The following is a 27,807-nucleotide window of genomic DNA, read 5'->3' as shown; positions in this document are numbered from 1 at the left end:
TGTCAGCGCCGTTCTGCAAATTGCGGAATGCACGCGGACGCCGTCCGTGTTTTGCAGATCCGTAAAACACACAACTGTCGTGTGCATGTAGCCTAACTTACACGGCGAATAAAAAAATAAAAAAAGTAAAGTGCATATTTGTGCAGCTTTGCCTTTAAGGATCAGCAAAGGGTTAATCGTCAGCTGTAGCTTTGTAGCCTTTCCCTAGCTACAATGTGTCGAATTGTTACAAGCAATGAACACAAACAAAAGGGAGGCGGCGAGCAGGAATGGTGGCCTAATGGTGACATAATTTCATCGGATTTACGAATCGTCAGACAGGATGTGTAAGAAGCGCCCCGAGCTCCCTCACCGCTCTGTGGACATGTGCGCTCGATAGGCCCTTGATTGTTCCAGCCTAGAGGTTCATTTCCTGGTTGGGAGGGAGAACGCAGAAGAGACAGCTCCTTTCTCTCTTGCCTTAAAGGGAGACTAGCTTAAAGAGAGAGGAGGAAAAAAAAATAGCAAAAAAAGGCTTGAGGCATGCAAACACTCAGGGCTAGAGGTGGACGAGGGACCCTGGACGGGCACCGTACAGCCAGGCTTGTTTGACAGGGCTTAGCAGGGTTGCCAAAGCCTTTGCACAGGGGTACGTACAGATTTTGAAAGAAGCCCGCGTTGCAACAGTGTACGTAAAGGAGGGACGAGACACACAGTATCAATAAAGAGACAATAGGTGGTGTCTGTCACATCGATTTCCACCCCCCCCCCAACCAACCAACCAACCACCCAACAGCCTGGCATTGGGTGACACGGATTTAACTTGAAGATTGTTGGGGGGGGTGGGGGGCATATTGTAAAAAAAAATTCTTAAAAAAAATGGATAACCAGCAAGCAGCCGCTGGAGGAGAGGATTCTCCGGGAAAGAACTCTGAGGTTGGCGGCGGCGGCAGCAGGAATCCAAAAAGAAAACCCAACGATCAAGACGACAGCAAAAACAAACCAAAGCTGGTGAGTTGTGTTGGCCCGACCTGCCTCCGACGCGCGGTGGTGGGCATGGCCGTATTGTATTTCTCATGCTTGTCGCTGCGAGCCCCCCTTGTGTGAGGGACGCGAGCAGTATGGCAGTGCCTACTTCATGATGTGACTGCGTTGATTCCTGCTCTCTGTCCCCCCCCCCCCTCTGCCCCTCGGTCTTCTCTTCCTAGGTGATGCTGGGAGAGGGAGGAGATGTCTGCCCGACCACAGAAAGGAGGGGGGTTCGGGGGGAGCTCCTGCTGGAGGGTGGGAATGACATTGACAGACTGCATGGCTGTCACCTCTGTGCTCAGCACCTGCGCCGGTCTCCTGCATGCAGCACCCATGTCTCGGCTGGAAGATCGGGGGCATCTGGTGCAGCTGCGCTGAAGTCACCCTAGGAGGTGCGCAGGGTGACTGTGATGGGGGGGCCAGAGACGCCCCTCTAATGTCAGGAGGTTCAGATGCAGTTTTTTCTGTGTTGAATAATGCACCTGTCAGATGTTACATGTCAGTGAATGGAAATGCATATATACTCATTCATTCAATTGTGATGATGATTTGGTGTTTTATCAGAGATATTTTCATTGTGATTTTTTTATTTCAAAACACACAACGCTTTTTTTTTTTTGCCAACATTATGCAGTGGAAAATAATTAATCGTATATGTGAGAACCAGATATCCCTAAAGAGGGTGAGCCCAAAGTGAAACTTCCCTACACGCCAAAAAAACTGCTCATCTTTGTTCACGTTTGGGGATATATACTAATAATCTACATAAAAAACGGAGTCACGCTGTATATACATTACATTACTTATCCTGTACTGATCCTGAGTTACATCCTGTATTATACTCCAGAGCTGCACTCACTATTCTGCTGGTGCAGTCACTGTGTACATACATTACATTACTTATCCTGTACTGATCCTGAGTTACATCCTGTATTATACTCCAGAGCTGCACTCACTATTCTGCTGGTGCAGTCACCGTGTACATACATTACTTATCCTGTACTGATCCTGAGTTACATCCTGTATTATACTCCAGAGCTGCACTCACTATTCTGCTGGTGCAGTCACTGTGTACATACATTACTTATCCTGTACTGATCCTGAGTTACATCCTGTATTATACTCCAGAGCTGCACTCACTATTCTGCTGGTGCAGTCACTGTGTACATACATTACTTATCCTGTACTGATCCTGAGTTACATCCTGTATTATACTCCAGAGCTGCACTCACTATTCTGCTGGTGCAGTCACTGTGTACATACATTACTTATCCTGTACTGATCCTGAGTTACATCCTGTATTATACTCCAGAGCTGCACTCACTATTCTGCTGGTGGAGTCACTGTGTACATACATTACTTATCCTGTACTGATCCTGAGTTACATCCTGTATTATACTCCAGAGCTGCACTCACTATTCTGCTGGTGCAGTCACTGTGTACATACATTACTTATCCTGTACTGATCCTGAGTTACATCCTGTATTATACTCCAGAGCAGCACTCACTATTCTGCTGGTGCAGTCACTGTGTACATACATTACTTATCCTGTACTGATCCTGAGTTACATCCTGTATTATGCTCCAGAGCTGCACTCACTCTTCTGCTATGTATTATTGGAAACTGCTGGAATGCATGGTCTCCTGCACTGGAGCTCAGGTCATGTCCCTTGATCACAATGCGTCTCTTTTGCTGCTTGTGTTCAGCAGATGTGACATCAGTGAGGTATTCTGTGCCTCATGCTGCAGTGTTTATACTGGACTGGAAATGAGACGGTTAATTCCTCATTCTAGAGGTGGTTGGTTTGAAAATGCAGGATCTTAGTTGAACCCAGACAAACGGGAGTTAATAAGTAATCACGTCGGCGTGACTCCAGATCTGCCCGTTCACTGCACTCGTCGAGTCAATGGGGGCCATTCACTAAGGAGGCTGTGCCAGTTTTTGGTGTAAAAAAAAAAAATTGCAAGACCCCTTTTTGCAACTCTTTAACACCTGGGAGAGAATAGTTTGTTGCACGCAGAGTTTTTACACCATCCTCGCCATTTCAGGTTGGCAGGGGCATGGTGAGGGCGGGGGCTGGGGCTTGGCCACTGGCCCCAAAAAATGTTTTAACATTTATGCGTTAAAAAAAGATGTATAAGTGGCATGAAAATAACTCCAATTCACGGACTGCCGGAGGTGCGCCTAATTTATGATGATCAGAGACCAGAAGCCTCAGTTTCTGATAAATGACCCCCAAACACTCAGTCGTGTCCTGCTGGTTCAATGGCCTCTGCGCGCCGTCATTGATGGCGCCTCCACTCAGTTGTGTCCTGCTGGTTCAATGGCCTCTGCGCGCCGTCATTGATGGCGCCTCCACTCAGTTGTGTCCTGCTGGTTCAATGGCCTCTGCGCGCCGTCATTGATGGCGCCTCCACTCAGTGGTGTCCTGCTGGTTCAATGGCCTCTGCACGCCGTCATTGATGGCGCCTCCACTCAGTGGTGTCCTGCTGGTTCAATGGCCTCTGCGCGCCGTCATTGATGGCGCCTCCACTCAGTGGTGTCCTGCTGGTTCAATGGCCTCTGCGCGCCGTCATTGATGGCGCCTCCACTCAGTGGTGTCCTGCTGGTTCAATGGCCTCTGCGCGCCGTCATTGATGGCGCCTCCACTCAGTTGTGTCCTGCTGGTTCAATGGCCTCTGCGCGCCGTCATTGATGGCGCCTCCACTCAGTTGTGTCCTGCTGGTTCAATGGCCTCTGTGCGCCGTCATTGATGGCGCCTCCACTCAGTTGTGTCCTGCTGGTTCAATGGCCTCTGCGCGCCGTCATTGATGGCGCCTGTCTTCAGGCTGCGCTTACATATTAGACAACTGCTCGTATAGCAATTCCTGGAGATATTTCCTTGATGTAAATGGCATTTTCTGAAGGGGAGCGCGCGCCGTGCTCGCAGTCAAGGTGAAACTCTAAGGTTATAGACTTCCTGACGGTCAGGGAAAAAAGTAAAAACCTTAAGGCCTCTTTCACACGAGCGAGTTTTCCACCCGGGTGCAATGCGTGAAGTGAATCCCGACCCATTCATTTCAATAGGTCTGTGCACATGAGCATCAGTTCTGCGTTGCGTGAAAATCGCAGCATGTTCTGTATTCTGCGTTCTTCACGCAGCCCTGGCCCCATAGAAGTGAATGAGGCTTCAGTGAAAAACGCATTGTATCCGGAAGCAAGTGCGTTTCCGATGCGTTTCTCACTGATGGTTGCTAAGAGACGTTGTTTGTAAACCTTCCGTTTTTTATCACGTGCGTGAAAAACGCATCAAAACGCATTGCACCCGCGCGGAAAAAACTGAACAACTGAACGCAATCGCAGACAAAACTGACTGAACCTGCTTGCAAAATGGTGCGAGATTCACTGAACGCATCCTGAGCCAATTCGTATCGTTCGTGTGAATGAGGCCCAAGACTAAATGTACACGTTGCGAATTCTTGTATAGAAGAAACACAGTGTAAGGCCTCATGCACACGATCGCTGTTTTGGTCCACATCTGAGCCGCACTTCAATGGGGCTGCAAAAGATGCAGACAGTACTCCGTGTGCTGTCCGCATCCGTTACTCCGTTACCTGGCCCCGGAAAAAAATAAAAATAAAGAACATGTCTTATTCTTCTCCGTTTTGCTTCACAAACTTAGCCCTTGCCTTTAAGGCCCCTTTCAGACGAGCGAGTTCCACGTATCGGACTCGCAACATGTATGCAGCAGCTCCCAGCATTATATTGATTTATGATCCTATGTAACCCTTAGGCCCCTAGCAGACGAGCGATACGGATTAGGTCCCGATGCGTTTAGTTAAAAATGCGCAATTTCGCAAGCAAGTTCAGTCAGTTTTGCCTGCGATTGCATTCAGTTTTTATCGCGCGGGAAATGCGCATTGATGAGTTTTTCACGAGTGTGATAACATCTCTTAGTAACATCCGTAAAAAAACACATTTTTCCGTTATGGTCCCTGGTAGCGGAATCCATAACGGAGTTCTTGGATCTTCTGAACCCGAACTTTGTACGCCGAACGTGAAACACAAGTTCGCTCAACACTAATCATGGACCCATTCAAGCAGAATGGGTCTGCATCTGCAACGGGCGACTCCCCCCTAGAGCCCTCTATATAAAAACCGCGTCCCAGATGTAGGAATGCCGAGTGGTATAGTGCGGCCTAAAATGTCCCCTCAAGTGTGTCACGGTGCTCCTACCTGGATACAGCTGGACCCCAGGCTTTAGTTTCAAAGCAAGAAATAGGGGGAATAATTGAGGGATTTAAAAGAAAGACTGAGTCCGGACCTTGATTGTAGTTGAACAGCAGCTTTACTTGAATAAACGTTCTCCAAAATAGTTTACAGACTCTGTATTGGTCCCAGCAGGCTTTAGCATGAAACTGTCAGGCAAACTCCACTCTGCTCCATCTGTTTATCTCTGGCTCTGCTGTACTGACAGGCTGATTGTTTGTTTGACTTTGCTTCTTGTAAGCTGCACTTCTCTTTGTATGGTCTGTCTCTAGATTAGGCCAGGGAACTTTCCTCCTGGCTCCTGAGGCTCTAATCTTTGGCCTCCATGGCCAGCAGAGCTGAGGGTGCTCTTGCTGGCTTGGGCACTTCCAGCAGAGACATGCCTTGCACACCTAGACTGACTAGAACTTCTGCCCCACCCTTCCTGCAGGAAGTAGGACTCGCCCACCTCTCTCCAGAAAGGGGGGGGGGGGGGTAGAATGGAATGGAAGGTTCCATTCTCTCTAAGGATAGCTCTGCCGTGTTTGCTGCCACCTGCTGGTGAACAAGGCACATTACATTTGAACATAACAGTTGCACAACCAAATAGGAATGCACATTGCAGAGGACCTGGAATAAATGCATAAGGTGACATTCAGGTTAGACCAATAAAGACAGTAGCAAGGTGAAGGAGGAGTGGTAACACCACTCTGGGGTGTTACACATCCATCAGCACCGGCCACACACACGGTGCACGTGCATTGGGGACCTAAATTTGTGGTCCCCAATGCATGGCACGGGTGGCATACGTTTGTGTGCATGTGCCCTTATGGAGAGGGATGGGACTGTTCTATCATGGGCCAGAAGTTCCATTCCGCAAAATACGTAGGGTGGCCGCCCCAGAAAGCCGGACCTCACCGGCCTGGCCCCCAAACCGATAAACCACGCCCACCTCAGTGAAGCCACGCCCCCGATTGCTGGCCGAGAAAAAAACGGGGGAAGGAGAGGGAAGAAGTTTCTGAATGGAAGGTGATCTAGGGGCATCTGGGGTGCTTCTCACCCTGTCGGTCACTAGAGCCGCAGACATGGCTGACTGAGGGGGAGAGAAGCACCCCAGATGCCCCTAGATCACCTTCCATTCAGAAACTTCTTCCCTCTCCTCCCCCCGTTCTGAGCATGAGCTTCCCCCTGTTCTGAGCATGAGCTACTGCAAGGGTGGACATCCCTGTGTCCGTCCAGGCCTTGCGCCGGAGCCAGAAAACCGGACTGTCCGGACATGTTTTGCCGATCTGCAATTTGTGAGCCGCAAAACAGGCTATGGTGGTGTGCATGAGCCCTAACTGGGTAAGTGACGTGAGGGGGGTTCACATACTTTCCCATATAAAACAAAAGGCGCTCCAACACACTGGGGATCACTTACTAACACCAGTTTGGCATGCAGTCCACACGACTTGGGAGTGGCGGGGACACAGCGTGGGCCGGGACAGGGGTTGGCGCTCCTAAAGGTGGAGTAAAAACGACTCCAGTCGGAGGTCAGAGCAGATTTCCCTCCAGGTGCACCAAATAGCAAAAGGGGGTCTTTTTTTTTTACATCAAAAACTGGTATAAAAGATGTTCGGGAATGACCCCTATTGAGTCATCATGTTTCACCTGGAAAAAACTGCAGTTGTGTTTAAATTTTTTTATTGTTATTTGATACTTTTATTCAGCATTTTTTGCTTTTATAAAAAGCAACATGTAAACCCAACCTTAATACACTACGTGCAGAATTATTAGGCAAATGAGTATTTTGACCACATCATCCTCTTTCTGCATGTTGTCTTACTCCAAGCTGTATAGGCTCGAAAGCCTACTACCAATTAAGCATATTAGGTGATGTGCATCTCTGTAATGAGAAGGGGTGTGGTCTAATGACATCAACACCCTATATCAGGTGTGCATAATTATTAGGCAACTTCCTTTTCTTTGGCAAAATGGGTCAAAAGAAGGACTTGACAGGCTCAGAAAAGTCAAAAATAGTGAGATATCTTGCAGAGGGATGCAGCACTCTTAAAATTGCAAAGCTTCTGAAGCGTGATCATCGAGCAATCAAGCGTTTCATTCAAAATAGTCAACAGGGTCGCAAGAAGCGTGTGGAAAAACCAAGGCGCAAAATAACTGCCCATGAACTGAGAAAAGTCAAGTGTGCAGCTGCCAAGATGCCACTTGGCACCAGTTTGGCCATATTTCAGAGCTGCAAAATCACTGGAGTGCCCAAAAGCACAAGGTGTGCAATACTCAGAGACATGGCCAAGGTAAGAAAGGCTGAAAGACGACCACCACTGAACAAGACACACAAGCTGAAACGTCAAGACTGGGCCAAGAAATATCTCAAGACTGATTTTTCTAAGGTTTTATGGACTGATGAAATGAGAGTGAGTCTTGATGGGCCAGATGGATGGGCCCGTGGCTGGATTGGTAAAGGGCAGAGAGCTCCAGTCCGACTCAGGCGCCAGCAAGGTGGAGGTGGAGTACTGGTTTGGGCTGGTATCATCAAAGATGAGCTTGTGGGGCCTTTTTGGGTTGAGGATGGAGTCAAGCTCAACTCCCAGTCCTACTGCCAGTTTCTGGAAGACACCTTCTTCAAGCAGTGGTACAGGAAGAAGTCTGCAAGGTAAGAAAAACATGATTTTCATGCAGGACAATGCTCCATCACACGCGTCCAAGTACTCCACAACGTGGCTGGCAAGAAAGGGTATAAAAGAAGAAAATCTAATGACATGGCCTCCTTGTTCACCTGATCTGAACCCCATTGAGAACCTGTGGTCCATCATCAAATGTGAGATTTACAAGGAGGGAAAACAGTCCACCTCCCTGAACAGTGTCTGGGAGGCTGTGGTTGCTGCTGCACGCAATGTTGATGGTGAACAGATCAAAACACTGACAGAATCCATGGATGGCAGGCTTTTGAGTGTCCTTGCAAAGAAAGGTGGCTATATTGGTCACTGATTTGTTTTTGTTTTGTTTTTGAATGTCAGAAATGTATATTTGTGAATGTTGAGATGTTATATTGGTTTCACTGGTAAAAATAAATAATTGAAATGGGTATATATTTGTTTTTTGTTAAGTTGCCTAATAATTATGCACAGTAATAGTCACCTGCACACACAGATATCCCCCTAAAATAGCTAAAACTAAAAGCAAACTAAAAACTACTTCCAAAAATATTCAGCTTTGATATTAATGAGTTTTTTGGGTTCATTGAGAACATGGTTGTTGTTCAATAATAAAATTAATCCTCAAAAATACAACTTGCCTAATAATTCTGCACTCCCTGTAGGTTCCTCGGAGGCGGGCACAAAACTGTTCTATCGTTGATTTCTAATGAGACGCTGTGATGCAAATCCGAGGCCGCTGATGCCGAGTCATGTACAGGATGATGGGGGTTGTAATGTGCGACCCAGACTTTTTCAGGAATGTCCCTCTGCGGAGATCTTAAGGCTGGGTTCAGACCTGAGCGATTTACAGCGCGTTCCTACACGCTGTAAAACGCTCAACAGGCAAGAACCAATGATTCCCTATTGGAATGGTTCTCACCTGAGCGTTTTACAGCGCGTACGATCGCGCTGTAAAACGCCCGACGCCCCAAGAAGTACAGGAGCTTCTTTGGGGCGTCTTGTCGCGCGTTCCCGTACATAGACTTCAGCGGGAACGCGCGACAATGGGCGTTCGCTTGTCTCTGTATGCACGATTGCAAACGCCCGTACAATCGCGCATACAGAGCGTACGTTCAAGTACGCTCAGGTCTGAACCCAGCGTCAGGTAGCAGTGTTGGACGTGATGCCTCAGGCTTCTTGATGATTTTTGCAGGACCCTATACCTATATATCCGTTAGCATGGTGGGGGTTGGATCCGGTGGAGGGCTCTCTCCTATGAGGATGATGAGACTCCAGCTTACATGCACTTAGTAGTAGCACATCATCTTCATCCTACATTCCCCTATTGGCATCTGCTAATCACCTGTGTGGAGTAGAGGTGCTCACAATCTGCTGCTCTGCTCCTCGGGGCCCTTTTAATTTGGGGCTGGGTTCAGCAGAAATGAACTCTCTGGGGCCCAAGGCTGTTGATCTGTGCAGGAGATTCCCACTGTAGTCGCCCAGCAGAGCTCACCTGCATCACAGGAGGCGAAGGAGCGCCAGCCGCGAGCATGGTGAGTCTGCCGTCCTCTCTCTACACAGCCATGAAAGGAGCACCAGCAGCACAGAGTATTTCAGGAGAAGAGTGAGGCGGAGGACAGGGCTGCATGACATAAGGAATGAAAAGACTTGCTCACAGTTCCACAAGGAAGGAGCAAGGTTCCCAGCAGCACAGAGTATTTTAGGGGCAGAGTGTGTTGATATGGGAGGCATATGATTGTGTTAGTGAGGACAGGGTGACATGATCTGGGCGATGACTGACTGAGAGTTAAATGGGGGAGGAGCAGGAACCCCAGCAGCACAGAGTATTTCAGGGGAGGGATGTGCTGGCCACATGGAAGGTCATAAACTTGGTTACATAAAAGCAGCGGGGGCCACGGAAGGAATATATGTGATTGGTAACCTCTATTATTAGATATTTTTGGAGTTTTAACCCCTTATGGTGTCCTGTAGATATATACGGATGTGGGGACCGCTAAAAGCCAAGGATCTCCCCCGCCCTCCCTCCGTATTTCCCTCATATTCAGGACCCTGGGTCTCAGAACAGGAGGCGGTGAGATACGTTTTTATTCTCAGGTGTTTCATTGTAAACATCAAGAAAAACTGCTGCTCGAAATGAATATAAATACGGCAAAATCAACCATGCGAACACAGCCCTAGGTATGACATTCGCCAAAATCAACAGATGATGTGCAGCATGTGATACATTTGGCAGAAAGTACAACAACGAAGACGAGCAAAACAGACGGAGGGAGATTTATCAAAACTGGTGTGAAAGAAACAGACTTCGCTGCCCAATCAGATTCCACCTTTCATTTTTCACACCTCCTTTTAAATATGAAAGGTGAAATCTGATTGGTTGCTACGGGCAACTAAGCCAGTTCTACTTTACACCAGTTTTGATAAATCTCCCCCACTGACAATCACTAAGAAGCTGTCAAGATCTTACACTGCAGGAATCTGCGCCTCACAAGTCACAATATCATAGAATTCAGTGATCATTAGTCGTGCAGCAGGCGAAACAGCGAAGATCTCTGCCTGACCAAGCCTAATGTACTTCTATTCCTGTACATAGGAGCAGTATTATAGTAGTTATATTCTTGTACATAGGAGCAGTATTATAGTAGTTATATTCCTGTACATAGGAGCAGTATTATAGTAGTTATATTCTTGTACATAGGAGCAGTATTATAGTAGTTATATTCTTGTACATAGTAGGCAGTATTATAGTAGTTATATTCTTGTACATAGGAGCAGTATTATAGCAGTTATATTCTTGTACATAGGAGGCAGTATTATAGTAGTTATATTCTTGTACATAGGAGCAGTATTATAGTAGTTATATTCTTGTATATAGGAGCAGTATTATAGTAGTTATATTCTTGTACATAGAAGACAGTATTATAGTAGTTATATTCTTGTACATAGGAGCAGTATTATAGTAGTTATATTCTTGTACATAGGAGCAGTATTATAGTAGTTATATTCTTGTATATAGGAGCAGTATTATAGTAGTTATATTCTTGTACATAGGAGCAGTATTATAGTAGTTATATTCTTGTATATAGGAGCAGTATTATACTTTGTGACACATCACATGGCTCCACAAAAATACTTTCTTTTTCTGACCTTCTATATGACATTTTGGGGTGGGATCTCATTTCTTGAGTTGTCTATTTGTAGAACTAAAAACAACCAGTGTTTGACAGTGAATGTGAAAATATTTTTTGTATTGGAATAATTTCATGGGTTTTACTTTGTTTACTTTTTATTTAAAATTGCTGCATTTTTCATTTTTTGGATAAAGTTATTTTTCTATTTGTTCCCTCCTTGTCACAACTCATGTTCTCGGCGATTGAATTTATACTAATAAAATCCCGTAGATTGGTGGTTTCGACTTTCGTACGCACGCAAGGACTGCGCATGAATAATTGCAGCCGACGCGTCAGACTGGGGATGTTGGCAATTGACTCCACTCTGATAGATTACAGCTATAAAATAAAGGAAGCCTCTGTGAATGCAGCACAATCTCTCCATGGGGACAGTAGGTTCGGTTTTCCCTCTCTAGGCAACTGGAGTTTGAAAATTACTGTTTATCTCAGGACCCAGTGGAAATAAGGGAACTGGTTGCGAATAACCCCTTAATACCCTGAGTAGAGATGAGCGAATTTCATACTTCGTTTGGTGGTAAAATCAGAATTTCGTTATGGATTCCGTTACCACTGTCCATAACGCAATTTCTATGACGGAATGCCTTTAGAGGCATAATAGAAGTCTATGGCCTGCATAACGAATCCGCCCCATTTCCCTTATGCAGGAGAGGACTCCCCTGCCTCTAAAGGCATTCCGTTATGGTCCGTGGTAACGGAATCCATAGCGCTATTCTGCTTTTACCACTAAATGAATCACAAACGAATTTCATAAGTGGACATTTGCTCATCTCTAACCCTGAGCTGTGCTCCTCATATCAGATCAGTGACCTGTACCATGATGCCCCCTGACATTTAAAACTTTTATATTCACAATTTTTTATATTTATTAATAATACATTTTATTTTACCATTGACTTTTCTTTGCAAAAATAATTAGTCTTGTTTGAACTGCCTGATATTCATACTTTACTGTAGGAACAAGGAAAGACTTTATCTGAGGCCAAATTCTCATCATGATGAGCCACAAAAAAAAAAGCTGAAAAAAGAATGATTTTGATTTTTTTATAATAATTTTTTATTATTATTAGATACGAACAAATACATTCTGAAATTTTGTAATTTCCACCTAAAATTGAAGGGAACATGTCCAGGGAAATTCACTGTTACACCAGCCTCCATGTGTTGTTGGAAGATATCAGCTGAATGTTTCTTGATTCTTTAATACAGAATGCATAGTACAATAGGGCTGGAGGGGTTAAAAAATAAAATAAAATTTAACTCCCCTTATTCCTTTCGCTTGCACAGCCGGCATCTCTTCTGTCTTCTTCTTTGCTGTGCAGGAGGAAAAGGACCCGTGGTGACGTCACTGCTCTCATCACCTGGTCTGTCACATGATCCATCACCATGGTGATGGATCATGTGATGGGCCATGTGATGAACGCAGTGATGTCATCAAAGGTCCTTTACCTTTACCTGAATGTTTCTTGATTCTTTCATTCACTGATTGGTTGCTTCATTTTGGAGAAAAATTACAATTAACCAATATATAGGTGAGCAGTTAAGTGCACTGAAGGCGGGCCCAAGTCACTGTGTGCACCTTTGCTCCTCCTGCTTTCTCTTCTTGATTGACAGGGCCATGTCCATGCATAGTCTCGTCATCTGGCCCTGTTAGTCAAAAACATGGAGGGAGCACAGAGTGATTGGGTCTGCTCTTGAGGTGCTTAACTGTTCCTTAAAAGAGTATTCCGGTTATAACCAGTGATGAGCGGCAGGGGCAATATTCGAATTCGCAATATTTTGTGAACATTTGCGCGAATATTCATCATATATTTGCGAATTCAAGAATTCATGATCTCGTCATTATTTTCTTAAATTGTGAAAATCGGCAATAGGAAAATTCGTGATACGAAAATTTGCGATCAACACTACTCCTATAGGCAACTAGGGATGTTGCTAAGTGCTGATATTCGCGATTAGAATATTCGTGAATACGAATATATAGCACTATATTCTAAATATTCGCAAATTCTCGAAGTGGCAATATTCGAAATTAAAATTCGCAATTCGAATATTCGCGCTCAACGCTATGTATAACCAGTTATCCACTATCTACATAATAGGGAGCAACTATCAGATCCATGGGGTACTACTGTTGGGACCCCCACAATGAGAAAAATAGGGGCGCCGTATCCTGAGGAGCCACCCCTGAAATGGACAGAACGGCTGTTGGACATGCGCGCGCCGCCACTAATTTCACTACTGTGGGAGCATTGGAGATATCCAAGCGCTGTACTCGGCTATCTCCAGCTCTCCCATGGAAATGAATGGCGCGGCGGTGGGCTTTTCTGAAAAGGGCTAGGGTACAGTGGAGGGCCTTGTTATAACCAGAATATCCCTAAAACATGTGGATTAAAAGTTCTCCAGAATAGGAACAGACTGCTGGAATTCACTGCATCCGGCTTACATGACGGCTTTCGGGTGGACTATAAACACTACACGCAGCATTTTCTGTCCAGCTGAAACCCGACACATATGGCATGAAGTGGTTTGATCTCATTACAGTGAATGGGGATCCTGCGGCGCGCGGTGGTATCCGGCTCTGCCAGATACAGTGAAGTCCAGCAGTCTATTTCTTTGCAGATGTGAACCCAGCCTAAGTGAAAGGCATCAATCCATTCAGCGGAGCTAGCCCTACAAGACATGGTACCTCTCCGGCAGCCAGTTCTGCTGAGAATGGCCGGAATATGCCGGACATCATGCAGCGGTATCTTTGCAGCCTATTCCTGGCATATTTGCCAGATTATAGTTAATGGGACCAGTAGGCATTGCATTTTCTTCCAGCAGTACCGGATCCCGAGAATCCCGGCAGTCGGTTCTCTGCCGGAGATGTGAAATTAGCCTAAACCTACTCCCTATCTGCAGGACAGGTGATAAACATCTGATAAGTGGGAATCCTGCTCCTGGGACTACAAGTATTGCGCTTGTTCTTGTGATGGGTGGGGGTCCCAATGGTCCTCCCCCAGTTATCAGACATTTTTCCCATCCTGTGAATGGGAACAAGTCTAAATCTTGGGACAAACCCTTTAACTGGGTTGTTGCACCTAGACCAGGGATCAGCAACCTCCAGCACTTCAATTGTGATGAAACTACAACTCCCAGCAGTTTTCAGGGCTTCCTTAGAAGTGTACTGTAGTGACAGAGGCTGCTGACCCCAGATCTAGTCCACCTCTTTCCATATACCCTGGTAAGTACCTATGGGCACATGGTTAGCCTTATGTTAGACGATGATGATGCACATTTTGTTGTAGTCCCTCTATGTGCAATGCACCTGCACGGTCATGCCCTAGAGCAGTGGTGGCCAGTTCGCCGTGTTCGCCGGCTAACACACATGCGGGCTGCCATCTTAACTCACAAGTCCGACGATGCACAGGTAAGCCCTTACCTGTGCCGGGAGCCGGTCTGAAACACATGCGGTCACCGGGAGCAGGCAGTTCTGAGAACAGCCGCCGGGGGCCTTCATCGGGCTGTTCTCGGAACTGCCTGCTCCCGGCGACCGCATTTGTTTGAGACCGGGTCGCGGCACAGGCACAGGTAAGGGCTTACCTGTGCATCGCCGGACTTGTGAGTTAAGATGGCAGCCCGCATGTGTTCGCAGGCGAACTGGCCATCACTGCTGGTGGCTAACCTCGGGCGCTCCAGCTGTTGTGAAACTACGACTCCCAGCATGCTCCATTCATTTCTATGGAGTTCTGAGAACAGCCAAGCAAGCGTACATCTTGGGAGCTTTGGTTTTACCACAGCCGGAGGTTAGCCATCACAGCTGTAGAGTATGGTACCCAAATAACGGTGCCACAAGGCTTGAGCTAGTGGATGCCCCCCCTTATCAGCTCTCCGTGCAGAGAGGTCCTCTCCATGTGCCCAGTCAACATGGAGAGGAGCCACTGGAGAAAATTACACAGCCATGTATGACATAGGCACTAGACTAGTCAAGAAGGTGGATCTATGATGGCTTCAGACTTAGGCATTGTCCAGATGAGACGCCTCTAGAGGAGCTCTCTGGGACTCTAGTGCAGGGATGGCCAACCTGCGGCTCTCCGGCTGTTGTAAAACGACAACTCCCACCATGCCCTGCTGTAGGCAGTCTAGGGATGCTGGGAGTTGTAGTTTTGCCACAGCTGGAGGGCCTCAGGTTGGCCATCCCTGCTCTAACGTCTCATCATGGACAAGATCTTGGTTTGGGTTAAGGCTTCAGTTTCATGGTCTTATGATCTGTAGAAAACCTTGATAGTTGTGGGAGGTCACCATTTTTAGACTCCTCTTGGTCTGTGCATGGGATAAACGTGGAGCAGTTCCACCTCCCTGGACCATTACCCACCTATGAGGAGACCAGCGCAGCAGCTGAGGGACGCAGAAAAGTGCATAATACAAGAACTTTGCTAATAACGCTATTCCTCAACATATTAGAGGGACTCCAAACGCTTCATCGTAACTCCATCTCGTTCATCTCATATACGCAGATCTTAAAGGAGCCTCTGGGATTGCACAGAGACCCTATGATGACACAGAATTGCAGAATTCCTGCCAAGTACTGTGATCCAAGATGTTGTATCCTCGCTATCAAAACTCACATTATTGTTTCCTTCCTTGTAATTTCCCTTTAAGATAATGCTCTGTATTCGCCAAATGGTCATTCTGCGTTGAGAACAGTAAGTAATGTCTTCTATACGAGCCATCGAAAAGCCGTCACCGAGCCAAAGGGAAGCGGTGCCAGATTCCTACATGAGAATAGAGACATTTACACACAGAGATCAGCAGTAGCCGGATTAGTGAGAAGTACATGCAGTATGCCTGGTGCAATACAAGTAGCAGCAAGCAGTATTCTGAATGCAGCTCTGGGTGTGACTGGAGTATAAAGCATGAGGCAGCTCAGCACAATCCGTAGTTTTGGATGTGTCTGGACTAGAGTCAAAAACTTTATTCACTTCAAGACGCGTGAAGGTTTCATAGACATCAGCAGAATTATAAATGCAGCTCTTGATTTGACTGAAGTACCAGATGTAAAACAGTTTAGGATTTGTAAAAGATCCTGACATGGCAGCAGAATTCTAACTGCAGCTCTGGGTGTGAATGAAATGTAAGACATGATCTAGCTCAACATAAGCCAGCAGAATTTTGAATGCAGCTCTGGTAGTGATTGGAGTAAAAAACATGATATAACTATTCCATGTGTGTGAAAAATCCATGCATGCCAGCAGAATTCTGAATGCAGCTCTGAGTGTGAGTGGGTGTATTGCCATGCTGAAGCTCGGAAGGGATGGGCCCCTGAAATCCTGGCAATTCATGACTACTAGAAATGAGCGAATATTTCAAGAATTTTTCAAAAAGTTGCTCCAATTGCCCTAGAAATTGGTATAGAACCCCACCCCCCAGTCTTCTAAGGGTCCATTCACACGTCCATGTGTGTTTTGCGGATCCGCAAAACACGGACATTGGCGATGTGCGTTCCGCATTTTGCGGACCGCACATCGCCGGCACTTAATAGAAAATGCCTATTCTTGTCCGCAATTTAGGACAAGAACAGGACATGTTCTATTTTTTTCAGGAACGGAATTGCGGACCCGGAAGTGCTGCCCTATAGAAATGAATGGGTCCGCAATTCCTTTCCGCAAAATGCGGAAAAAAATTGCAGACGTGTGAATGGACCCTAAAACACAGATTTTTTTTTTTTTTATGTAAAGCTTCTATCTCGTTTCTTATTTTTTATTTTTGCAATTTTTTTCATTTTCCCTCGCCCGTCCCCTCTGTCTGACAAAGCGTCAGGTATAGCTACTTTTATCGTTGCTGCCGCAAACTGCGGTTATTGCTTAATCGTAACTGACTGTGATTACCTCCTGCCTGGTGGCGACCTGGTGGGCGCCGTTTTTTACAAGATTCGTCCAAATCGAACCAGAAAAGTACATGAGATCTGTAAAGGATCAGCAGAATTCTGAATGCAGCTCTGGATGCGATTGGAGCATTAGACATTCCGTAACTGTAGTTATGTAAAGCAGCTACAAAGTTAGAGTGGAGAGTTAATGGGTCGTCTTTCTGCTTCAGTAATGGCGACCCGACCCTTCTATGCACAGACCCAGGTACAGACGCTTCGCTGAGCGCAGCTGAGGGTGAAATCTGTGATTTGTGAAGATTAGAAGTAACCCAGCCGTGCTCCTCCTGAGCAGATGATGAGGTGTTCGCCACCTAGGATTTCCTGTTCTACTTCGGCTTTCAGATTCAATTTGGCTCTGCTGGCACGGTACGCGCCCGCGGATTGAGTCGTAGGGCAGCACAGAGGACGTGGTTTTGATTTGACAATGCATTTATGCTGTTTTTGAAGACGGGACAAATTTTAGAGATTGGATGTACACGGATAGTCCGCAGAACTGCATCCAGCCTGGTCGAAAAGCAACTGAAAAAAAAATAATTCTTAGGCCCCTTTCACACGGGCGAGATTTCCGCGCGGGTGCAATGCGTGAGGTGAACGCATTGCACCCGCACTGAATCCGGACCCATTCATTTCTATGGGGCTGTGCACATGAGCGGTGATTTTCACGCATCACTTGTGCGTTGCGTGAAAATCACAGCATGTTCTATTTTGTGCGTTTTTCACGCAACGCAGGCCCCATAGAAGTGAATGGGGCTGCGTAAAAAAAATCGCAAGCAAGTGCGGACGCGGTGCGATTTTCACGCACGGTTGCTAGGAGACGATCGGGATGGGGACCCGATCATTATTATTTTCCCTTATAACATGGTTATAAGGGAAAATAATAGCATTCTTAATACAGAATGCTTAGTACAATAGCACTGGAGGGGTTAAAAAAAAAAAAATATATTTTTAACTCCCCTTAATTCGTTTGCTCGCGCAGCCGGCATCTCTTCTGTCTTCTTCATTGCTGTGGTGACGTCACTGCTCTCATCACATGGTCCGTCACATTATCTATCACCATGGTAAAAGATCATGTAATGAACCATGTGATGAGCGCAGTGATGTCATCAAAGGTCCTGAAGAAGGAAGAGAACCCGGGCTGCGCAAACAAGTGGATTAAGGTGAGTTAAATTATTATTATTTTTTTAACCCCTCCAGCGCTATTGTACTATGCATTCTGTAGTCAGAATGCTATTATTTTCCCTTATAACCATGTTATAAGGGAAAATAATACAATCTACACAACCCCGATCCCAAACCCGAACTTCTGTGAAGAAGTTCGGGTTTGGGTACCAAACATGCCGATTTTTCTCACGCGCGTGCAAAACGCATTAAAATCGTGCATTTTCCCGCAACGCACCCGCATCTTATCCGGCCCAAATCCATGACGCCCGTGTGAAAAGGGCCTTACATTTATTGATAAAATGATTTTTTACAAAATGCTAGTTTTCAGCTATATAACAATGTGACTGTATGATACTGTGCGCTGCAGCTGCATCCAGAGCAATAGAGATGCGCAAAGTCCTCAAAAGTCCGATGCGGTTGCTTTGCCGAATCTCACAAAGAATTTCTTCATCGTGAAGCGCATTTCTTTTTGAGTAGCGGTGCGCAAAGACGGGGAACGTCAATTGCGCTGCCTTCCGTCGTTGAACCCCTTTCATGGCTGATTGCGGCATCTGAGATGAGGTCTGTCAGGGGTTAATCTGTTAAAAAAAAAATATATAAAACACTCACTTTATCCATTTGATTCTGCCGCAGCCATCTTTATTGAAGATCCCGCGGTGTGTGATGTCATCGCGCTGGCCGGTGTGGTGATGTCATACATCGCCACACTAGACATTATTTGCAGGATCTTCAATCAAGATGGCCGCAGCGGACTCATAAAGTGACTGATTTTTATTTTATTTAATTTTTTTTACCACCATTTTACCGCACTACGGAATTTGGCTTCAATCAGACTTCAATTCGCTCAACACTACAGGGCCGCACTCAAAATTCTGCCGCGTTGTACTGATCTTGAGATATAGCCTGTGTTGCACGCCAGTCCCTTTTAGAGCTGCCACCATGCTTTATACTACTATCACATCCTGAGCTGCATCCTGCTGTTGACCTGCTACAGGGCCCAGTGCGCTGAGAATGTTACGGGCCCAACTACGAAGCGTCTGACAACTGGGTGGAGATCCGTATCTTTTTGCATACCGCCCCACACTTTGTAATTCTTTTGCACCCTCCCTGTTTTTTCAATTTGACACTTTTTATCTTTCTTTATATATTTTTTTTCTATTGTTATCGCAAGAAAGAATTTGCAACGTTGTATAATTGCCTATAATAAAACAATCATCAAATCTGTCCAATGCAGGGGGAAAATAATGAGTGTGAAGGGTTATGGCAGGTGATTTAGCGGATGATTTGTGGGCAATCTGGCGGTGATTGGCATTTTCCACCACGGGATCTCTCAAGGGACATTAGAACAAGATATCAAATGCAATTTTTTTTTTATTCCCCCCCCCCCCCCACCCGTCAATATTTTCAGCCGTGTGAATATTTTTTTTTCTTTCTTGAAATATTGCAGGATAGCAGAGTTATATATTCTCTCTTTCCGCCATGCCGCCTTGGACAGCGGGAGTGATTTGTAAAGCATTTGTGATGGGTATCGCTCCCCAGTGATCTCGCAGACATCTGACAGATAGCGGCCCTTATCTGCCTCCGCCGCGGTCGCCTCGCTCCGCTCTACCTGCGACGCACTGAATCATTTTTTTTTATTGGGTGATCTGTCTAAATTTTCTCCCGGCCTATGGTAGATCAAATCGGTGCCAAATCCATCTCGTCTGCGTCCGCCCCTCTCCAGCCTGTTATTGCTTCGCTGAGATGGCTGATTTCCAAGACGCGATTTTTTTTCTTGTCTTTTGTGTAAAGTTTGCAGCTCGCTGACACCGATTTCTCTCGTCTCTCCGTGTCCTTGGCACCGAAAGCCTGAGCGGCTTGCAAATTTTTCTCCAACTTTTTGCTGGATTTTGGAAATGTTCCTCGCTGACCTGTCGCCGCTTATTTAGAACTACGGCGACTCTGCTCGCATTCAGAAGATGCTTTTGACCTGTGGCGGTCAATGTGCGAAAACACAACATAAAAAAATAAAATAAAATAAAATAAGTGAAAAAAATAATTAAAAGAAACTAAAATAATGATATAAAAGCATTAACCCTCAATGGAGAATATTTTGCTTTTACACGGTTGAAAAATGTATTTTTTTGAGTTTCGCATCTGTCAAAAATATATACGCATATGCCTCTGTTTGGGATACAATCCATTAATTGTACTTTCTTTCCACTCTTTACTTAACGCTACTGATGACCGTTCGATCCAAATTTCCAGATGAATTTTATTCGCCGCGAATACGAAATTCCTCGTGCTTCGCAGTAGAGAATCGATTTGACCTGAAATGGTGTAAAAAAACGAAAACAAAAAATACTTACCTCCTCCATTAGCTCACGATGGACCAGCCGCCTCCATCTTTGCTTGAAGCTCTCGGACGAAATCCCATGCACGATGACGTACCGCGTCACACCACTAGCCAGTGTGATGGCGTTATCACAGGCCGGACCTTCGAGCAAGATGGCGGCGGCCGGCGCATGTGTCTATCTGAGACACTGACTGCTGTATCTAAGCCTATTCCAAATTATACATCCTACTGAAATACACATTAGATTTCCTTTTATGAAATAGATTTTAATATGTTTTTATTATGATTATTATTATTTATTATTACTTTGTACATTATATTTCATAACGCACTAAAAATATAAAAAATATGCAGATCTGTTACAAGATGACCCCCAAGTCAACCGATACTATGATCTCCAGGCAAAAGAGGAGAATGTCCTCGGCCTCTACTCAGGACCTGTTACCTGAGCTCTGTATAGGAAGTATATGGCGGTATTATTATAATAATTTTGGCACTGTGTCACTCCTCAGTGTTGCCCTGATAACTAAAAGCTGCCTAGCTGGCTTCTTCATTCAAATTAAAAAGGTTGTAATATTGTTAGGATTAACATATGTAGAGCCCAAGAGCTTGCAATCAATGGGCCAAAGATCTTCTTCAATATGATGTAGATTTCAGTAGCACAAATCCCCTTCTTCGTTTGCTTAGAAGATCCAGGATGACATTGTATTTGCTAACCTCACTATAAGTCGTTAGACAGGAAGCCTCATTACTTCTGTTTTCCTGTTCAGCCAATTTCCTTAACAGTCGAACAATGATCGAGCAGAAACAAATGTCTGACTGCGTCTCTCCTTCCTGCTCTCCGCACAGGAGCCGCGAAAATCCTGTGATCGGGGAGGAATTCCTTGGTTAATGGGAGCAATTATGGCTCGAGGTTTCCAGAAATGTAGATCTCCGAAGTCATTACTGTTCTCTGGTCTTATAAGTCACTGCAAACACAACGATGTAAAACTGTACGTAGTTAAAATATTACCGTACTGTAATACTACAAGAATATATATCATGTGTATGCACTAGCAGAGTGACCTTCACATATTTAATGTTTGTGTACGTGGTTAAAAAGTTATCTATAGTGTCCTCTGCAACAGTCCTGCCCCCTTAACAGTGACCTCCACAGGACCCCATCCCCTTAACAGTAATCGCCACAGTGCCCCCTCTTAACAATGACCTCCACAGCACCCCACCACATCTACTGTAACTTCCACACCACTCTGCCCCCTTAACAGTGAACTCCACAGCAAACAGACCCCTTCACATTGAACTCCACTGCGCCTTGCTCCTGTAAGGCAAGGGTCACATGTCAACACCTGTCGTGGCCAGGATTGCTAAATAGCAGTGATCCAATATCACGTCTGGATTTCTTGCGACTGCCACGGAGGTCCCATTCATTTCTATGGGATCACTGCTACTCAGCGATCCTGGCTGCTCCTATGTACAAGAATATAACTGCTATAATACTGCTCCTATGTACAAGAATATAACTACTATAATACTGCTCCTATGTACAAGAATATAACTACTATAATACTGCTCCTATGTATAAGAATATAACTACTATAATACTGCTCCTATGTACAAGAATATAACTACTATAATACTGCTCCTATGTACAAGAATATAACTACTATAATACTGCTCCTATGTACAGGAATATAACTACTATAATACTGCTCCTATGTACAAGAATATAACTGCTATAATACTGCTCCTATGTATAAGAATATAACTACTATAATACTGCTCCTATGTGCAAGAATATAACTACTATAATACTGCTCCTATGTGCAAGAATATAACTACTATAATACTGCTCCTATGTGCAAGAATATAACTACTATAATACTGCTCCTATGTACAGGAATATAACTACTATAATACTGCTCCTATGTACAAGAATATAACTACTATAATACTGCTCCTATGTACAAGAATATAACTACTATAATACTGCTCCTATGTACAAGAAGAATATAACTACTATAATACTGCCTCCTATGTACAAGAATATAACTACTATAATACTGTCTTCTATGTACAGGAATATAACTACTATAAGGCTACTTTCACACTAGCGTTCGGGTTTCCGTTCGTGAGCTCCGTTTGAAGGAGCTCACGAGCGGACCCGAACGCAGCCGTCCAGCCCTGATGCAGTCTGAATGGAGGCGGATCCGCTCAGACTGCATCAGTCTGGCGGCGTTCAGCCTCCGCTCCGCTCGCCTCCGCACGGACAGGCGGACAGCTGAACGCTGCTTGCAGCGTTCGGGTGTCCGCCTGGCCGTTCGGAGGCGTGCGGATCCGTCCAGACTTTCAATGTAAGTCAATGGGGACGGATCCGTTTGAAGATGCCACAATGTGGCTCAATCTTCAAGCGGATCCGTCCCCCATTGACTTTACATTGAAAGTCTGAACGGATCCGCGCAGGCTACTTTCGCACTTGCGCACTTGCGAATTTTTTTAAAGTTATTAATGCAGACGGATCCGTACTGAACGGAGCCTCCGTCTGCATTAATATGAGCGGATCCGTTCAGAACGGATCCGCCCGAACGCTAGTGTGAAAGTAGCCTAATACTGTTCCCTATAAAGGAGTATATACAGTAACTACTCTGATAACATTATGTTTAGCTGATACAGTGTTACCTATGTTGTATTTTGTGATTATTTCGCTCATTGATATTCAGCTAAATCTCTTTTTGACGACCACCCAGAGTTGCTCAGATGATGGTCAGGAAAGTGTTGAGAACGAATAGGCTTGGATAATATATGGTGGAACTGAAAGGAGTGGTCCTTTTGGGAGGTTTCCTTCTATTGATTGATGTTTTGAAGCATTTTTCGTTTTTTTTCGGACTCCCAATTAGACGGAGCCGCCATGATTCCTCTCTAGACCTCACAACAAATAATGTGACTAGAGGGAACACGTTCTACGGCATTTCTGTGGATCTCTGACATAAACAGTTTTTCTCTTTGAAGCTACTTAAATATACAAAGGAACTTCTTTATGAGCAACGTCCTGATCGATTACCCTAATAGGTCACTTTATAATGGGGGGGCTATTCTGGCCGTGGAGAAGGGAGATCATATTTCATTGGGTTCTACTTCGAAGGATGCAGATGTTGAATATCATGTGTTTACATTGCATATACAACTGTTAAAGGGGTGCTCCAACTGTAAAATGCAGATGATTAATGTTAAATCTGGGGGAGTCCTGTCACTGGGACTTATGTGACAGCGGGACCATGAGATTTCCTCTGATCATTACTTTTGCACGACTGCTTCTGCCCCTTAGGTAGAACATACATGACCATACGCCCAGAGGATCCACGGCCCCTGATTGTTAACAGTTAATCGCACAACTTTTCTAGCATTGTGTAACAGGATATTCTGGGAGGATTGTGAAATAATTTGTGATGTGGCACACTGAGGTAATGCGCTGTGAATAGATTGAAGGGGGTTAGCTTCACTCCGGGGCTCCGCATTCTAATATCTTCAGGAAGGGAAAACTGCTGTAGGAAAATGTCTCATCATCCAACGACCACCAGTTTGGAAACTGTGCACTAGATGGGGAGATATCGCTGGATTACTAAGCAGATTTGCCAGTTTGGAGTACAGATTAAAAAACATGGCTCCTTTTCTCCAAAAACAGCACCACACCCAGTAAGTGGTCGTGCCTGGTACTGCAGCTTCATTGAAGTGGTTGGGGTTGAGTTGCAATACCACATGCAAACTGTGGGCATGAGGGCACTGTTTTCGAAAGAAAGCAGACATGTTTTTTTTTTATCTCGGACAAGCCCTTTAAGGGTACGCAGCATCTGACCCAGTGACTTTAGGGGGGTAATGTCTCAAGTCTTTTTATCCAATAATACAGAAAAGTCATTTTTCATTGGTACCCAATCTCATTAGGGAGATCTGACTGCTGATCATTAGGGAGATCTAACTGGGGAGCAGTGGTCCTTGGGAAAAGTATGCAAATTAGCTCTCCTTTAGGAGGAAGAAAATTCTCTAGTGCCACCTATAGGCTGCTTCTATGTAAGTCAGTGTTCAACGTGTTGAAGAGCCTTGAAGTATGACACTCAAGAAACGCCATAGAATGCCACCTCTGCCAGTCCTTGGCTGAGAGGAGCCACCTCTGTGTCAAGGGATTGGCTGAGAAGAGTCACTGCTATGTCCAGTGACTGGCTGAATCATGGCATTTCCTGGCATTTCTTGTGTGTTTCGAGACAGGACCAGTAGAGATCAGTGGAAACCCAGTAAGCATCACAATGGGGGTGAGGGGTGTATTACTTGTTTTATTTTTTCAGCCCACTCTGAACCTTTTGAGAAATAATTGTTCCCGCTGGCCAACCCTTAAGGGGAATGTCCAGATTTTTTGTTAAGATTCCCCCTCCCAGGTACCTCTGGAGGAACCCATACTTAAGTGCTTTTGGGCTCTTCACTGGGCTTCCTGTTCCTCTCTGTCAACTTCCACATGGACAGGGTCTCATGTACTGCTGCACCCAGTGACCTCAACGGTGCTGTGTCCCCAAATGGTCCATTACTGCTGGGTCTTGTGTCGCTTTGGGACACGTCATTGCTGAGGCCAGTCATTGGTTGTAGTGGCCCACAAAACGCCTTTCATGTGGAAGTTGACAAATGGGGACCAGAAATTCAGTGAAGAGATCCTGAAAGTCACAGAACTGGAACTGAGAAGTGGGAGCAAGCAAGTATGGATTTCTAAATACTGCTGCCTGGGGGTTGAATAAAAAATAAATAAAATACTTCCCCTTTTAATCTTCATTTTGGTTGTTTTGACTTCAGTTGGGTGGTTTGTCGTGGTCTGGTCACATGTTCACTTGATTGATCTCTTTGCCATCTACACCAGCTGCCAAATTTGAGGGTCATCTAAACATTTTTGACTTTGGACAATTAGTTTTTTGTTATTTGTTAGATGAAAGATCAATACATTTCAGTGGAAAATCATCTGTTGGTGGAGTGTCTCCTGCTTCCTTCATCTAAAACGTTCCCTTGGGTGTGGACTCTATGCTGAATATTTCCCAATGGGGATCTAGTATAACAGTGTGTGGGGTGAACCATGGTGGATACTGCTGCTTCTATGCATTTTATTAAATGTGTTTTCGAAACAATATCTTGCCACTCCTAAAACCGCGTGGGAAGGGGGGGGGGGGGCGTTGGGCAAGAATAGATAATTATGGAAACAATAGGGCATGTCAAATTGCATAACATTAAAGCCTTGTTCTAATTAAACCAGGTGAATCAGAGACTTGACTCCATTCATCTCACTAAACAAAGCTCCGGCAGACACATGATGGGGTGGCACACAAGGCTTGCCTGGAAGATCTACCTGTTTAGTCAATGTTCTATACATGTTGAAAGATGCTTTCTGATGATAGAACCACCACTGACCTTGAGGGAAATAGAAAGAAATGAGAGATCGTAAAGTCTCAAAGTATTTCAGGAGAGGAGTGTGCTGAGCAGTCAACAATCTCTCATCAAGAGACACACTACCCAAAAGTGGCCTCTGAGAGCCTTTTTATAGCACAACAGGGGAAGCACTTGTATGCCCTCTTGTGGCCCAGTGTCTAATCAGACCACATCTGTAATCATTTACATATCTGCCTATCTGGATGAGTATATATAGCTATTAGATTATCTGTTTGGTCACTGTGATATGTAGACACTATATGGTGTATTTTATTTTTTTTAACTTAGACATTGTGGCATGGTCACTGTGCATTATACAGATTTGCAGTGTATGGTGGTGAACGTTGTAGAGCACTGTATGGAAGTCTTTTGTGGCCAAAATATGGAACTGTTATCTGGGCACCATACATTATGGGGCTTACTATTATGCTGTATGACAATGCAACAGAAGGTACCACTCAGGTCTTTTATGAATAGTGGAAAACATATATACCAGGCAAACATCTGCATATTTGTATCCCCTGATCTCATCAGTATACACCTGTCATGTGTCCTAGTAAACACCTGACCTGTTCGCTTTGGTGTCTTCTTGGTATAATATTGTGCAGCCAATCATACTTTAAAGTATTTTGGGGGCTTCTAAGGCTCCTCAGTTTAGGTCTTTTAAATCTGACCAGAGAAGGTCCAACACGCCGCACCCCAGTCGATCAGCTGTTCTCAATCTGTGTCAAAGTAAGCCAATTAATAGTTGAGTCAGAGAAAAGCGTCTATCTCTGCACCAGATGTATTATCCGGCCTAAGCCCATGTGAGAAATCTGGTGCAGGTTTAGGTTTAAGCCATCTACGGAATTAGTAAAGCTGGTCAACTGTGTTATCCAAATGCTGAGAGTAAGAGGGTTGGTGGTAGAGCATGACACGGAGTGGGTGGTAATGGAGCATGACACGGAGTGGGTGGTAATGGAGCATGACACGGAGTGGGTGGTAATGGAGCATGACACGGAGTGGGTGGTAATGGAGCATGACACGGAGTAATGGAGCGTGACACTGAGGAGGGTGGTGATGGAACATAACACCAAGGGTGGTGGTGGTAGAGCATGACAATGAGGCTGGTAGAGCATGGCACTGAGGAGGGTGGTGGCGGCGCATGACACTGAGGAGGGTGGTGATGTATCATGACACTGAGAGGGGTGGTGGTGCCGCATGATACTGAGGAGGGTGGTGATGGAGCATGACACAGAGGGGGTAATCATGGAGCATGACACCAATGGTGGTGGTGGGGCATGACACTGAGGAGGGTGGTGGTGGAGCATGACACTGAAAGGAGTGATGTGGAGCATGACATTGATAGGAGTGGTGATGGAGCATGGCACTGAGAGGAGTGGTGATGGAGCATAGCACTGAGAGGAGTGGTGATGGAGCATAGCACTGAGAGGAGTGGTGATGGAGCATGGCACTGAGGGGGTTGGTGATGGAGCATGCAGAGGGTGGGGATAGAGCACTACACTGAGGTGGATGGCGGTAGAGCATGACATTGAGGGGGGTGTTAATGGAGCATTGCACTGAGGAGGGTGGTAGAGCATGACACTGAGTGGGTGGTAATGGAGCATGATATCGAGGGTGGTGGTGGAGCGTGACACTGAGTGGGTGGTAATGGAGCATGATATCGAGGGTGGTGGTGATGGAGCATGACACTGAGGAGGGTGGTGATGAAGCATGAAACTGAGAGGTTGGTGATGAAGCATGACCCAGAGGGTGGTGGTGGTAGAGCATGATATCGAGGGTGGTAGAGCATGGCACTGAGGAGGGTGGTCATACACTGAGAGGGGTGGTGGAGTAGCATGACACGGAGGGAGGTGGTTGTGGAGCAT

At 45.4% G+C, this 27,807-nt stretch overlaps 1 protein-coding gene across 4 annotated transcripts in view; it reads left to right on the top strand.

Annotated features, from left to right (window-relative positions):
- The first annotated feature begins 303 nt into the window (after nucleotides 1-303).
- Nucleotides 304-27,807, top strand: part of DIAPH2 (diaphanous related formin 2) — a 1,273,340-nt gene continuing 1,245,836 nt past the window's right edge. For 2 of the 4 annotated variants that reach the window (XM_044268818.1, XM_044268816.1), the window contains exon 1: nucleotides 304-990. In XM_044268818.1, the coding sequence (XP_044124753.1) occupies nucleotides 859-990 (132 nt within the window). In that variant the 5' untranslated portion in view covers nucleotides 304-858. Of the gene's footprint in view, nucleotides 991-9,359; nucleotides 9,426-27,807 lie in introns of those variants that run through there. The other 2 variants (XM_044268815.1, XM_044268819.1) reach the window with 2 other exon arrangements.

The sequence above is a fragment of the Bufo gargarizans genome, chromosome 9 (genome assembly GCF_014858855.1).
Source record: "Bufo gargarizans isolate SCDJY-AF-19 chromosome 9, ASM1485885v1, whole genome shotgun sequence".
Classification (NCBI taxonomy): domain Eukaryota; kingdom Metazoa; phylum Chordata; class Amphibia; order Anura; family Bufonidae; genus Bufo; species Bufo gargarizans.
The sequence above is the reverse complement of the archived record's forward strand: the minus strand, read 5'-3'. Positions and strand labels throughout refer to the sequence as shown.